A 17,123-nucleotide genomic window follows, 5' to 3' on the forward strand; every position below is an offset into this window, starting at 1 on the left:
TTTGCAGTTCTTTTTTTATCTTATTGATTTTATACTTACCAGGAGAAGCAACAACAGAGGAGTCACAATTATACCCTGGAAAAAACAAAAAAAGATGGAAACAAAAAAAATCACAAAATTAAAATTCGTTCCCTCTTGGCAGAAACTCAACACATGGTTTGAGGCGACAAAGCATGGTATGCTATCAGACAAATCATAACAAAGAGATGACATGTATAAATGATGTGAGAAATAAATCAAATATGTATGATATAGCTTAGACAAGGTCTGTTAACCTACGCACTGTTGTTAAATAACATTGTTTTCAACTCCCCTTTATTTGCAAACATGGTCATATACATCAATACAACACAGGATCAAAAATGTCCAACTCAAGATATAGTACTTTTTTTTTATTTACCAAGAAACTGCCGAAGGCCGAATTAAAAATTGCTGCTCCCTAGAAAAGAAACACAAAGACAAAACATAAGTAAGAAGAGATGTCATTGGAAAGATAATACGAAGACAAAAACCTGTTGATGAATCTACTAGTTCTTTTCATAGGCGGGACTAAGTTCTTGATAAGAAACAGGGAATGGGAACAAAAGGCGGGATCAATACTGGGAGAGGTGAAAAATCAATGGAATTAAGCCTGTCTTTCAGTCCTCCCCTCACTATTCATGTCTTGACCAGGTTCCATCGTTGCAGTCACTTTGATATTGATTGGAGCCAAATACGCTAAGACATGTGTTATCGACTGGCACTGACCACTGCAAAGAAGATATATTGATTGCGATATGAAATCAGCTGTCTACTGGCGTTAGTCAGCTGATTTCATCATGGACTGACTATTTCTATGTCCACTCAGATATAGTCACAAAAAAATGCAGAAATAGTGAAAATATTCACTGGCTTAGATTATGGAGACTTACAATTACTAATAATTAATTATCTGATTTGAAAGCCTATGCCAAATTCAACCCTTTTTTGGATTCAATAAAATTCTATTCTCACATTCAATTTATGAACTTCACTCGGTACTTTCAAAAGTTTATTTCCTTAAAACTTAAGAACAAAAGTTCAGAAATGATCATAAAATATTGTATGACACCTACATATCTGTAAAAGTATACAATGTTCCCCTTTTACAGGATTAACAGATGGATTAGAAGAGTTTTTCTCAAGTTTTATAAATTTCTAGGTTTACAAAATTGCATTTTCCTTTAATGATAGGCAGGCCATTCCAAATTTCATATATTAGTGTTAAAGATCAGTCATAAGCTCACTTCTCTTACAAAAATGCTGACTTCAGACTTTTAGTGATTTGCAGTGCCTTAACGCAATAACCTCTCACCTTCTTCAGAGTCTGTACTACTTAATATACCCTGAACATCATTCTAAATACTGTATGTACAGTAGAACATTCAAGATTGAAGAAGCCGCCAGACAGTGGAAATTTGACCTGCCGACCTTTTCGCAGACACTACATCATATATTTTCATGTCAACAAAGTTCCATGTTGGTGGCAACATGAGTCTAGTCAATAAAAAGTTTAAATCAAAGCCACTTATTAAATTATGCAGTATTTCTTTGTCTGCCTTTCATTGACTTTGTCTGCAGTGTCTGTCTCAAAATGGCAGACATTTACAAACACACTGCCAACAAATAATGATCTACAAGTTTATTGTAGCATTATCTATGATTTATTTTCCTTGAAAAATGTCAGCTGAAATGACAAACATGGTTGTACATGCCAGTCAATTTTGTACTACAGATACTAGGTACATTTGTACGTTCCTAATTTTTCTTGAAGCAAAATGTACCCAGGTAAACATTTCCACTTCCTTTTTAAATAATGGTTGAATGTATAGAAAACTATGCAAAATTAATCATTTTTCCCTTTTTTTTAATATGCAGTTCTGAAAGTCCTTACTCACACTAGTGCTTTCTAGTATTGTAAGTGAACTGCAGACATTTGAATGTACAAAATAAACAGAAGCATGAAAAGTCATTATTGGCATCCGTAATATGTATTAGGGTATTGACAGCATTGTACTGACAGAATGCAGTATTACTATTAACCTTAGAAAAGTGATGGTATTGTCAACCAGGACCTATTTGACAAACAATAGTGTATGAACCACACCATGTGGCACAACCAGTAGTACTAGAACCATATCATGTGATACAACCAGCACTACTAGCACCACACCATGTGGTACTACCAGCAATACTAGAACGACATTATGTGGTACAACCAACAGTACTAATACCACATCATGTGGTACAACCTGCAGTACTTGAGCCCCATCAGTGGTACAACCAGTAGTACTTGAACCATATCATGTGGTACAACCAGCAGTACTAGAAAACCCATCATGTGGTACAACCAGCAGTACTAGAACCACATCATGTGGTACTACCAGCAATACTAGAACGACATTATGTGGTACAACCAGCAGTACTTGAGCCCCATCAGCGGTACAACCAGCAATACAACATTAATATTAAGGACCTCACATAGCTCACAGTACTTTTAATTTCGGACCTTATCATGTGGTAAAACCACCTGTACAATTCATTTGTTAAACAATAATGATAATAATACTCAGTATAAAATGCCATTATCTTTCTGCCAATAACTTTTATCGCAGCTACCCACACAGTTCACCTTATCATGATGAGCGTTTCAATGAATTATAACAAGTTGATGGAACACGATGACTATTTCATTAATTTCAAAAATGAATGAAAGCACATATGTGTAGTATGCTCTTCACTTCTAAAGATGTCTTTGAAAAAACTCGGCTAATTATCTAACGCCCTTTGAAAAGTGATAAATTAGGCAGAGCAGGCCTCTAAATATAATTAAATTGATTCAACACATCTCATTAGTGTTCTATCTTATTTCAACAGCCATTGTGAGGAATTAAAATTACATTCTATAAATCACCATATCGGCCTGCTTTGAAACAACTCAATGACTAGAGAGACACCTAAATGTCAATCTACACAAAGCCCCATAAATTCAAGGAAATTTCAAAATGACACTTTATTTCATTTTCTCTCTTTCGTTGTATTTCTTGTTTTTATGCATGGTTTCTTTTTATGGATATGTCTTCAAACACAACTGAAAATACAAACAAGTCGCAAATCAATTTTGATAAAAAATTGTCAGAGATGAAGTTCTTTGTCTCACCGCAACCTAATTTCCCATTAATGTTTTTTATTACGAGTGGTAACAAATTTTGTTAGATTTCCCTTTTTTTTCTGTCACTGGGTTTCCATAAACTTCGCAAAGATACTTTATCAACAAGTCTCATTTAGAATCTTTCTTTATAAATTCATAAAAATTCAAATGGATTTGTTTAGTCACACATTATCTTCAAATAAATGTCACAATCTCACACGTTAATCCCCCCCCCCCCCCACCTTGTAGTTTTTTATGTACAAACAAATACACTCCTGGTAGAGGATTAAAATATACTTGTAGATTTTGTCTTACAGCTACTTTTACTGAGTTATGAATATAACAAGTCTTGGTAGAACACCCCTCCTAAATACTACAAGATACAAGAAATGGCTTGATTTGGGTATTTGATCTTATAATCTTTATTCATCCAAATAATTTGGAAATTTATTGAATGGTCGCCACAGGAGCAGCACCCTAGTGCTCTAGTGTTGAAGAAACAGGAGGAAACTGGAGCACCTTTGGAAAACCTGCGTTGTTTGGCAGGGTCAAACTGAGCATCACCCTTCTTACATACAGACAAGGTTAAATTTTAATCAAACCCAGCCAATGCTTGGTGGGTTTGAACCCAGGCTGTAGAGGTAACGGGCGTTTGAGCTAACCACTCGGCCACCAACAACTCATTGACAACCCTATGATGGTCTAAATGTATGTCATGTGAAATGGAAAATGTATGAAAACAAGGCTTGCCCCTGAGTGATAATATTAGGAGAAATCTCTATGCATTACTGTGTCATGCTGTAAATATTGACTTTTAACTCCAAATATGGCAGACGCTGTCAAATTTGTATATCGCAAAACATAGTGACACACATTTGTCCCAAATAATATGTCACCTTTGTGCCAGGTCTTGGATGAAATGGATTGCATGCCAGAGAAATGAATAAATATGAATGCGGGCAAACACACATGTACAGATAGAACCCATTGTAATATAGCAACACCTTTGGAGGCTGTACAAAGTCTACATTTGTAATGTCCGTTAAAACAAATATACTTCATTAAAAAAAGACAACACAGACAGCATTTCAGTCAATAACACATACAGGTACAAAAAAAAACAGACAATAAGAATTTATTGAACTTGATGAAGGTTATATACAATGGTATATAGGCACACAATATCATCTTCACCTTGCAATTCAAACCATGTCACGCGATCCACTGGATGCGAGTAAGTTGTTGCCATGGTTACATCCAAGAACACCTGCTAAATACTTTGACTAATCAAGTAAACATAGTGACATTAATTTAGTGTAGAAACCGTGGCCTACCTGAGGAATGACACAAACTGTATACATATTTGGAATAGCTCTATTCATTAGATAATTACATTGTGTTATTAAAGTATCTGATCTCTCTATGAATTGTTTTGTGGGGGCAACAAGGAGTTAGTCAGCAAAACAGTTAATTACATGTACTTACTATTATGAGGTGTTAACAGTCCCTAGAGAGCTAGAGTTGAAATTAGCTGTCACTCTGTAAATCTTATGGTATGACTATCGGCATAGAATAACTATCAACAGAATGTAAACGTTGATGTGTTGATATACAGAATGTTGATTTACAATTCGACTAGTATGCTATTATTGCTATTTACACACATTGTCATCAAAGCATTGTAGATACAAATTGATGTATTAAAAATAGATTAACTTTTTATCTATTTCATAAAACTCTATATTTGCCTTTCACACATTAAGTGACATATTTGCAGCATTATCATTGAAATGAATATTACATGTATGATACCAAGATGGGCTTGCTGTTTGGGAGAAGTGCTCACAGTAGAGGGCCTTAGAAATATATGCAAAAGTATGTGTGAATAAGAATGTTTAAGTCAATCTTTCTCTGGTTCTGTCTCTCTGACATGGGAAATCATACATGCATACATAATGATACATACATACATACATACATACATACATACATACATACAATGTACATGCATACATACATACATGCATACATACATACATGCATGCATGCATACATGCATGCATGCATACATGCATGCATGAATGCATGCATGCATGCATACGCACGCACGCACACACACATGCACACACACACACACACACACACACATACATACATACATATAGACAGACAGACAGACAGACGCGTATTCACCACCACATATACACAATATATACATACTTACGCACACATACTCCCCCCTGAAAAGAATACCGCAAACTGTAAAAGAGCCAGTAACGTCATTTATCACACTAGATGTATTCCACACATTTATGTGGAAATAGAAAGATACCGTCTGTACATATGTGTTTGTTTACAAGGTAATATCTCAAGAAGAGAGAGCAAAAGTTTCCGAAATTCTTTTCTTCATTCCACCGTTTTTAGCTTTACATTCACTGAGTGCAAAGTAATCATTTACTATAATACACATGTAGCTGCTAATCCTACAAATTTCAAATTTCACACACACTACATGAATTTAAATTTGAAGGCAGTAATTTAAAACACAGTGTTTTATTTAAGGGCGGTAAGTAGGTAAAATCTACCGGGGTTCCCACATCATTTTACCGGGGTTCCCCACCTAAACTATGATACATTGCATGGGAAGCACTACCAGTTTTACCTCTTTCCCCCTTTCTGTTACCGGGGTTCCCAAACCTTAGCAAAAACACTGAAACATAAACTGGGTTCACCCATCCCAATCACTTGCCAGTGTCCAACTGTCACTGTTTCCAGGAAAAATGTACACAAAAGATATACTTTAATAACAGCTGTTGTGTATGTAACAGTAACTCCTGGGGGGGGGGGGGGGGGGGGGGTCAAAGTAAAGGAAGGGTTATCCTTTTTTTCTTCACACTTCTTGAATGCATCTGTAAAGTGATTAAAGTGGATGCAACGCTTCTCTAATTGTCATGAAAAGAGTTTCAACTCAACAGTGCACTATGTTTTACTCCCAGTCTCAATTAGAAAAAAGTCTCATGAAACGGGTCAGCACACATGCAAAATGTTGTGGGGGGGGTGTTGGGGGGTGTTATAAAAAGATAAAAGATGAATTGCTCTCGCAGATGGTCAGAATTCTCATTACAATGTGACATGCAGTCATCATACCCCAACAACGATCACGCTACTCAGCCAAGCAGATACCAGAACACATTACTATGCAGGGTCACCTCCATGAAAAAACTCCATTACAGTTATTAATTTTTCATGCTAATTCAGATAGAACAATATGACAATACAGGCAACAAGTTAATATAGAGGTGTATTGTTGGGATAAAGCTGATTAATCGCCACATGTTCTGCACTACCAAGCAAATCTTAATTGTCTTTCAACTTCTATAGCACTCTTATATCTGTTGTCAATATTTCTAGTGGTGGTGACTATGGCAACAAACTCTTATGATGCCAGTAAAACTAGTAAACAGATTGGAGAAATTTTGTTCTGCTATGTCAAAGGACGAAATATAATGTTCAATACAGACACACACACACACACACATGCACACATGCACACACACACACACACACACACACACATGCACACACACACACACACGCACACACGCACGCACACACACACACACACGCACGCACGCACACATACATGCACACACACACATGCACACACACACACACACGCATGCACACACACACACACACATACACACACGCATGCACACACATACACCGCATGCATGCACACACACAGTGGCACACACAGGCACACACATGTACACACACAGTGGCACACACACATACACACATACAAATTTCATTTTGAGTTTGTTGTTATTATTATATATTATAAAACACTTTCATTTTGTACAGAATAGCTGACGTGTGGATAAATTTTTTAAAACTTAATATGTAAATTATCTATCTACTTTTATAAACATATGGTACATTCTTAATATTCTGTTAACGGTCTACAATCTCTCTGTAAAATTGATGAATGTTCAGACGATCACATCACACCTAAGGGACGGTCACACCATGTCACACAACCTCAATAAAAAGAACTTTATTTGTTATGGGGGGGGGGGGGTCTGGTATATATCAATGCGACTTCTAAACCTCATTTTTGCCCCTTTTATCCAAATCTAAAAACATTCGCCCCTTCAATGATAAAAGGTTCTGTATTTACTACTGAGATGTTAATAAGTTGATTAAAATTTACTTCTAATGTGATACACAGTGCTGGGTTTCTGGTAGTAGTTTAATGCATTTACCATGTTTTCAAATTGTTTCGGTCACAGTGTTTTAACTGCTACAATTTTCACAATGATTATACACTATACAGATATGGTGCGATGCCAGATTTAAAAAAAAAAAAAAATTTTATTTATTTATTTATTTATTTTATTAATATTTCACAATATCAAGTTATACAGCGCATTTGTGAACATTCATAACGGGCAGGGGGTGTTGGCCTAAAACAAACAAAGTTCATTTGATTAAGTTTATTTGACATTGTGCAATAGTCCCTTTAACACTGTACAGTCAAGTTACATTTATATCTATGATAGCTCTCTCAAATTTGCCAATTTAGATCATCATTAAATGTTACCTTTTGACATTTCTCAGAACATAAGATGATGGGGCAATAAAAACCTTGTCTCCACTTCTCTAATTAATATCTCATTAAAAAAATACAATGCATACGAAAACTTGATAATTACATATTGTAAGTAGTCATCACTTTGAGGTTAGTAACACATTATTGGCTTACTTAATAAATTTGCATGTTAAGGTTACTTTTATTAGCCAATCGCATTTGAATGATTTTACATCGCTTCCATGACATGCGATTGCCAAGAAATACGAAGTGAGAATTATTGGCCTTCCAATGTTTACATACACACATATGTATTTGCAAGAAGTCGCAAAGAAAATAAAATTGACACATCAAGTGAGGAAAAGGAATTGTTTAAATACATCGAAACATGTGCACATTGAATATTCATGAGTTGCCTTGCTTTGTGCTGCCTAGAACATTTACATAATTTCCACACATGACTTGATTCGGCATTTGTTTCGTGCTCATAAATACAGTGTTCAACCATTCCATATTTATGGCACTAGCCCCCATGAGACAATGCGTGACTGCAAGCACTGTTACTAAACAATGGACGACAAATAATTTTCACCTTGTATTTCTTCGCAATTGCATGTAATGTAAGTGATGTAAAATCATAAAATGACTCTCTACAACCCAAAATGCCGTTATTTCCTGGAGTGGCGTTTCTCTTTAAAGAAGCCATTTTAGTCAATGACCTTTGACCATTGGCTGATGGGAAGACATGCATATTCATGATGGACTACCTTGTTTTGTCCAATGGGCTGGCCTGTTAGTAGCAGGCTAATTTGAATTTCATTATTTTTGATGGGGAGGGGGTGTTGTTTGTTTTTAATTTTGATAATTTCTGTTTTAAGTAAAGAGTTATCTCTGTGGGTAATTCACATCAGTTTCCATTTACAATTACAGAGTTAAAGATTGGGTCGTGTCTTTAACAACTTGTACAAGAACTACCAGAAAAAAACAATCAATTTGATTAATTTTCTAATTGGAGACACTGTTATGACTTTTGTATTGATAAACATTACAAGAATTTCCTTCTATTCTTGTAATCTCTAGTTGTGGCCTTCAACACACCCATTTTTGTCAAGATAACGCACTGCCACAACTACATGTAAGTGTGTTGGGAACAATAAAACTTAAATAAAAGCCTTTCCAATGTAAAAGTGAATAAACGTCCACATAAATGAAACAAATTAAACTTTTAACCTAAATTTAGTTTTTATCCTAATTATGAAGCCATCGAATGATTAAATAGTAGTGATAGCAAAAGAGTCCTACAAGATATGAGAATTAATCAAATGTTGTGGGTGAATGCTCTTCGTCAATGGTACCGGGGCTAGGTCAAGGCATGATGAATTGAAAATAGTCAAATTAAATTGGTTATAACGTCATTAAAGATGAACACTGCATAAACAAGTATACTAATCCTACACAATAGCGAAAACGGGGATAAGAGTCGCTTAATTCCCAATGGTTCTAACATTCAAAGGGTGGAAATTAACACAGAGTGTCTTGAAGTACTCTTTCTTCTTTAAATGTTCGAAGAGTTACTCATCAATGTATGGCATGCTTTGTCATAATACAAATAAGGTTAGTTATTGTTTTGGAAAGTAGGTGCATTGAGACAATGATTGCAAACTGTTATGATTAAAACTATGTCAAGGTACACAATGTAGTGACATGTTAGAGCTGTTAACACCATTTTATTATAACATATGGTGCTGATATTCATTAGGCGTACAATAACATTACTGTGTTAGTGTTACATCAAGGAGAAAATGCATTCTGATAAATATGTCATCACACCCCACTATACTTCTTGTGTTCAAAGTAGATCATATAAGAGGCTCATTCTTCTATTTCACTCACTTGCTCGCTCCTTCCATCTCTTCCACCACCCTCCCTCCCTCCCTCATGCCTCCCTCCCTCCTCCCTCACTTACTCAACAAGTCATTGAGAATGACATAGTCCCCGCTATAATTGGGTTTTAAGGAATTATCACTACTCTGATCACGCAACAACATTTGTGAACCTAAAACAAACAGACTTAGATATGTTGTGTGTGCTTGTTGGACATGGAATATGCCTCCAACAATAACGGATTGGTTGGGTATGGGGGATCATATCACGATGAAAATGGAGTCTGAGTTATGGCTTTGGACATGGAAAATTCACAAACAAAATGGCTGCCAGGCAGCCATATTGGATCGTATCACGACGAAAATGGATATGCACATGTATGTCATAGAACACTGTCCTAATACCAACTTTGAATGAGATCCGTTTAAGCATGTCTGAGTTATGGCTTTGGACATGGAAAATTCACAAACAAAATGGCTGCCAGGCAGCCATATTGGATCGTATCACGACGAAAATGGATATGCACATGTATGTCATAGAACACTGTCCTAATACCAACTTTGAATGAGATCTGTTCAAGCATGTCTGAGTTATAGCTTTGGACATGAAAATTCGCAAACAAAATGGCTACCAGGCAGCCATATTGGATCGTATCACAATGAAAATGGATATGCACATGTATGTCATAGAACACTGTCCTAATACCAACTTTGAATGAGATCTGTTACAGCATGTCTGAGTTATGGCTTTAGACAGGGAAAATTCGCAAACAAAATGGTTGCTAGGCGGCCATATTGGATCGTATCATAAAACAAATTGACGTGCATATGTATGCCATAGCATGTTGCCCCTGTACCAAGTTTGAAAAAAATCGGTCCAGGCATCTCCAAGAAACGGCTGCGGACGGACGCACGGACAGACGCACGGACAGACGGACGCACGGACGCACGGATGCACGGACAGACGGAACCCAATCCATAAGTCCCTGTTCTGGACTTCGTCCGCGGGGACTAAAAACTCACTCACTCACTTGCTCACTAACACCCTCCTTCCCTCCCTCCCTCCCTCTCTCACTCACTCATTCACCCAAACACCCAACCACCCATCGACACACCCACCCACACTCACTCAATCACCCACTCACTCACTCGACATAAAACATGCCGCACCCATCCTTGAAGTGTGATTAGTACAATTCCTTGACATTTCTCATCATCACATAACAATTCTACTCCGTCAGGTGTCACCATGTAACCAAATGTCATAAAATCATCAGTCGGCCTGAAGAAGTGTCCAGGATAGGACATGAAACTGTTGCCATTCAAAACAACAGCAAATCTAGTGGGATAGATTGTAATTACTGTGCTATCATACTCTTAATTCTTTTGAAAGATAATGAAAAACTATTTCTTACATAATTTTTACTTCCTACATGGTACGTCATAAACATTGATGGCTGATGTGCAAATATATTGACTAGATCTATATACTGTAACAGTTATAATTCAAGGGATATCTAACCTAAGATATACCAAGTCCCTGAATGACATCTTTTCATGTAGTCGATATAGTGATATATTTTCCAACCTTATAGCTTTCTTACTTTTACGACGATCTACTATTGTTCCTTTTCAGCACCATAGAAGATTCTGTTATATTGATTTTGGTGCAGTACAAATTCTTTGATAAACAGATACCGGTAGACAGACAGACAGACAGACAGACAGACAGACAGACAGACAGACAGACAGACAGACAGACAGACAGACAGACAGACAGACAGACAGACAGACAGACAGACAGACAGACACACACACACATACATACATACATACATACATACATACAGACAGATAGATCAATTGCTTGATTGATTGATGGCTTGAACAAAAAAGTGTTTTCTTATAATGCAAGTCACTTTATACAATCAACATTAATACAATTACAAAAATTATGAAAGAACTAATTACATAAGGTCCATTATGATAATTAATGTCCTTTCAATATGAATTAAGTCTCAACAAGTGATACTTTTAGCAATAAATATTCAAATTAAATAGTATTGGTCAAATAACATTATGACATCACAACTATAGCAATCTCTTTAATTAGCTTTTGAATTTGATGTTTAAATGTCGTGAATGTATGTGTTTTAGTTCTAAACATACTTTTGCTTATTTAGCTGAAATAATTTTTATGGCAAAATTAAATCAACATGGAAATGGCACCACAGGCTATAAAGGCATATCAATATATTTACTTACAAAAGTGAAGTCTCTGAGTACACATACTGTAGTTAAAAAAAAAAATTTCTGCCAAAATAAAGTGGAACCAAAATGTGAAAAAATTATGTTTTCCCCGCTGAACTAGTTGTGTGCCAAGATAAATACATCCCTCAATGTAAACTACATTCACTATATTTGTAGTAGTATTAATAGGGAAGTTGAAAACCCACCATCTTGAATGTTGCACCATGGGAAATATGACAATATATACTAATCAATTAGTATTGTAAACAATATTGTTACAATGTTTATAACCACGAATGATCAATTCATATTTAGCCTGACTAGTGTGGGAGGTTTATTTCATCGGTAGCTCCAGATAAGACATTACGATAACCACAGATAATCCCATAGTCCTTTGTGTCTGAGCATGCTCAGTCTGGATTGCAAGTTCCCTATTGACAAGATGGCTTAGTTGGTTACATTTGTAGCATTATGTATCAAGTGACAAGATAGTTTAGTTCTATAGTTGGGGGTATTTGTGACACAATTTATCAATTGATAACAGGTGGTTGGCAAGGCTACAAGTAGGTGATGATTTTGCTGTCATTCTGCATCAGGCAATTATGACCTTTAAGGGTGCATTTACAATAAAACTGACTGTAAACTTTGAAAATGCACTCTACTCCTTGCCAAGCTATGATTTGACCTTTAGCGACCTTGTAATGTAGGCCAAGTTCAGATTAGGATTAGAATATAGAATGTGTAAAACACTTGGTCTGGTAGGGCTATGGAAAAAAGTCTGTCCAGTACAAAAGAAACATCCTATGTAATCCTTTATCAAGATAATACTAATGTGAAAATCTGGGAACACATTGTGGCCTGAAATTCTGAGCCCCGTTTGGATTAGGACAAAATATAGGCGTGAAAAATAGTTATATGCTCTAGCTATACACAAAGTTGGTCAAGGATTAAATGAATGATCCTATCTACGGCATAAAAATAATTGTTTGTTTTTTTAACGTATTTGAGAAAAAAAATAATATAATCGCAAAAACTGTGAAGTCTCAAGATAAATAGTGGATGCAGAAACTGACATCAACATAAAAAGACAATACAAAACTGTTCTTCCAATCTATAATGGCTGTACATCTGATGGGAAGAAATAAATACCACAGACACCATTTGGAAAACAATGGAAAACCTGAACTAGACACTCACTCATGAAAAAAAAAAAATGAAAAAATGTACCTACCCCACCTATTCTAAAATTGAGCGTAATCAGAAGCACACAATTTTTTTTATTAGGCCTAATTCTTAGCCCCACTGATATAATAACAGTAATATGAGAACCGGGGATTGAATATTGGGCCTTTAAGTAACATGTTTCTCTTCGCACTTAAAAGTCTTAAAATGTGAAAGTGAAGATGCCATCATAAACCAATCAAAAGAGGCTTAGACTGAGTATTATATGCTGTTCCAACTTACCTCATTACCCCCTACTGCTTTGGTGAGAATGACGGCTGATGATACAGGGGGAGGCATGCAGCCTACAACTAATAACCTATAAGTAAATGAATGACGATTAATAAGTATGATAATTACAATTATTAAAACGACATTTTATCAATTCTATTAACAATGATTAAACTCACCCAAGAAATATGTGGGGGTTTAATAATATATGTGTGACCATATTTGGAGTGATTTTGTTAAGAGTGGTAAGTTAAGGTAAAATCTACCTGAGTTCCTCTGTCATTTTACCAGGGTTCCCTTCCATTTTTATCAAAATTCCCCTTTCCTGTTACCGGGGTTCCTAGCGCTTGGCAAAAACACTGTGTTACATTTATAAATATGCATGATTTGTACTAATGATATAGAAAATTAGATGTTTAAATATTGTTTTCTCTAGAAAATTCAAACATTCATTAGATATTTCTTTATAAACAGAATAGTTATTCATATTATTTTAGATATACTGTTTGTTTGTCAACTTTTAACTCTTTTAACACACTTGGGGGGACCCATCAACCTTCAACTATGTATCTAGGGGGTCTCTTAGAAGTTTTTCTCATCACTTGTACTTGTAGAAACTCATATCTGTGTATGTATATGCAAATTACACACTTACTTAATCGGTATAAAAAAAACTACCAAACCAAACTCCAGACTTTTGAACAAAATTCCTGCTTTTCTGTGATTCATTTGCAAAATAGCATCATCAATAAATTAATGGCGTCTTATTAAAAAAGGTTATACTATTGCTAATAAATAAGCATGAAAATTGAGTACATGTATATATTTGCTATATGGCAGTTTAGAATATTAAAACTTTCTTTCTGTAAAACTGACAAGTGTTTGAAGGTTTCCTCAAGTTATGTGACAACACCATTATAAATGTACAACGCTTGTACCCCACATGTGACTCTGTAATACAAATTAGTATAATACCATTTATATGTAATTAACCAGATGATGACCTTTCAACTTTACCTCTTTCTCCAAATTCCATGAAATAAACCACAGACTAGGACTAGGAAATTTCATCTATGAATAAACATGTACACTTGTTATATTTTAGCTGAGATTACAGCGAATGGCTCAATTTTGGCGTTAACCTTTCATATTTCCAACTGCTGACATCAGACGGTGGATGACGGAACCTGTTACAAACATGGCAAGTAAGCAAATTAATTAGATTAATAACACTTGGCACAGAATGTTAGAACAGCTAAGACTTGTATTACACACCATGGTTTGATAAGAACAGTTTTATGGCCTCTTTGTGTGTACATGAAGTACCAGGGAAACTGGAAATTACAGTAAAGTGGCCATAAAACTGTTCTTATCAAATGATGGAATGTTATACAAGTCTCTGTACTTCCAATACATGCTGTGCCAAATGTTATTAATCCAATTCAGTTGTTCACTTTCCCTTTTTGTAACATGTTCCGTTTGTCCACGGTCTGATGTCTGCAGTTGTATCAGGTCTGTAAAATCATAGATTAATTGCGGCAAATGCTAAACCTGTGCCAATGGTACTTTAAACAGGTACATCATCTTTCAATTACATCAGACCACTTTGTTTGGTGGTGTGAGGTATGACCAATTAACAATCATTAGATTTCAAATCTCACTTGTAGTACACTATTTTGCAACCTCCAAACCACGTCGTCATCACCCTAAACTGACAAATCTGAAATCATGTCATTGTTATTACTTACCCTTTCAATAGCCACTGATTGATGGGTGTCAAATACAGCATCTGAATGAGTAGCCACACTACACATGGTACAAACATTAAAGTAAAACACTGCACAAAAAGATGCAATCGGAAATGAAGTACAGCACTCGTTAATTCCTAAAAAAAACGATGAAAATACAAACATACATATATCAAGATAGGACAATGAATGAAAGTTAGGTGTCATAGATGTGAATCAAAGTTAGGTGTCAAATCAAGTTCATTGATTTGTAATCATCCAATGGGCATGACATATAGCTTTTGTATGGGTGGTTATGTATTCATTGAAAGCTCATAGTTCTTGTAGCAGCTGACACCCCCCCCCACACACACACACACACACACACACAGATAAAACATTTTTAGATTCAGTTAGGGAGATTACAGACACATCTGTTACTTGCAGACTGTGACATAGGTATCATATTCCTTTTATAGAAATGAACATTAAATATAATGGAAAAGCAATGACAACAGATTATTTTCATTGTTGAACAATTCATATTTCTATGAGTCAATCAGAGTCAATTTACCATAAAAGTTACTTAAACATTCATTGCGCTTTGAGAGACCAAGCAAAACCTTGTCAAAAAACCAAATGACAAATTGAATTGTTTGTGCTTTTCATCAAATACAGTATATGACAAGTTTAAATGGGATTATTTCATTATTTCATTATTGATGTAATGGTTTGCTATTTGGTGATGCTGCTGTTAACTCTTTGACATATATCATTATAGAATATATATGACAAGACAATTTGGACTTTTATGCATTTATCTGACAAAATTGAGAAAATACTACATGATTATTGCCAAAAAGAACACTTCTGTCATACCAAAACACGTACAGACTGGTAGAGACATGTTGTCAAAAGTCTGTATTTGTAATACAATGGAAGAAACTTTACGTTTGTGACGTTCATGATAACAACTAAAAACACCCATCCAAGATTCTGACTGGCATGTCAGTAAATTTGGTGATAAACCTCATATGAAAGCCGTGTATGGGCTACTTTATGATTTGGCTTATTTCATGGATGTATAGCAAGTGCTACTAAAAAGTGTTAGTCGTAGTAGTAGCACTTTTAATAGGTCGCACAGTGTATTTTGAGCCACTCATCAAGCACAGACTTAAATGATTTACAAAGAACTTTTCCCACATGAACTCTGATTTCATGCCAAAGACTAAAGCCAAATTCAACATATCACTCGGAACCTTGGATGAATGTATTCAAATATTCTAGACATGATGTCATTCAATTTACAACAAAGTGTAACTGTATCAACATTTATATACAAAACTTTACAGTACATGCCAAGTTCATACAAATGTTACAACTTACATTGTACAAAATGGAAAACTTATTCAATAAAACACATTGATCAAATCACAAAATCATGAAATATTCTTCAAAATTAACTTTTCTCTAACGAATGACATCAACAAATTATACAAATACACCTCCTTAAAGCATCAATATTCCTCATGAAATGAAGATACAAAGTTTAAAATTGAATCCCAAAAGTAACTAAATTTACACAGGCATTTCCCTACCTCTGTCTTCAATGATATACCACTGTTGAAAAATATAAAAGAAACCGCTAAGTACTTCACAGTGATTTCTGGTTTCAATGGTCCTGCATATTAAAAATTAAGAAGCTAATTAATAAATCATGTTCATTCATTCACACTATTGTAAACATTTTGCCACGTGTACATACATCGACCGTGGACGTACTACACAATACACATTTTACAAACGCCGGTTGTTATTTTTGCGTGGTAGCGTTGACACTTACCCCCTTTGATACCAATATCTGGGTCTATACGAGCCAGGACAATTACGACCACTATCCCTATGAGAAACCAGTTCTTTTTAATTGGCTCCAATGAAACCATTTTGACCCGGAAGAAGGTGAAAAAAACAATCGAGACACAGTTGTCAAATCTCTCGAACCGGTGCCTAGCAACACCTCAGCTGTGCATATATTTCTACGCCTTCCG

The 17,123-nt window shown here is 35.5% G+C and overlaps 1 protein-coding gene across 2 annotated transcripts in view; it reads right to left on the bottom strand.

The window, feature by feature from the left end:
* Window positions 1-17,064, bottom strand: part of LOC144438476 (sodium/bile acid cotransporter 7-like) — a 28,144-nt gene extending 11,080 nt beyond the window's left edge. For both annotated transcript variants that reach the window (XM_078127512.1, XM_078127511.1), the window contains exons 1-6: window positions 16,919-17,064; window positions 16,674-16,756; window positions 15,097-15,233; window positions 13,361-13,436; window positions 401-439; window positions 40-75 (exon numbers count right to left, since the gene is read on the bottom strand). In XM_078127512.1, the coding sequence (XP_077983638.1) occupies window positions 40-75; window positions 401-439; window positions 13,361-13,436; window positions 15,097-15,233; window positions 16,674-16,756; window positions 16,919-17,018 (471 nt within the window). In that variant the 5' untranslated portion in view covers window positions 17,019-17,064. The remainder of the gene's footprint in view (window positions 1-39; window positions 76-400; window positions 440-13,360; window positions 13,437-15,096; window positions 15,234-16,673; window positions 16,757-16,918) is intronic.
* Between the last annotated feature and the right edge of the window lie 59 nt (window positions 17,065-17,123).

The sequence above is a fragment of the Glandiceps talaboti genome, chromosome 8 (genome assembly GCF_964340395.1).
Source record: "Glandiceps talaboti chromosome 8, keGlaTala1.1, whole genome shotgun sequence".
NCBI lineage: Eukaryota > Metazoa > Hemichordata > Enteropneusta > Spengelidae > Glandiceps > Glandiceps talaboti.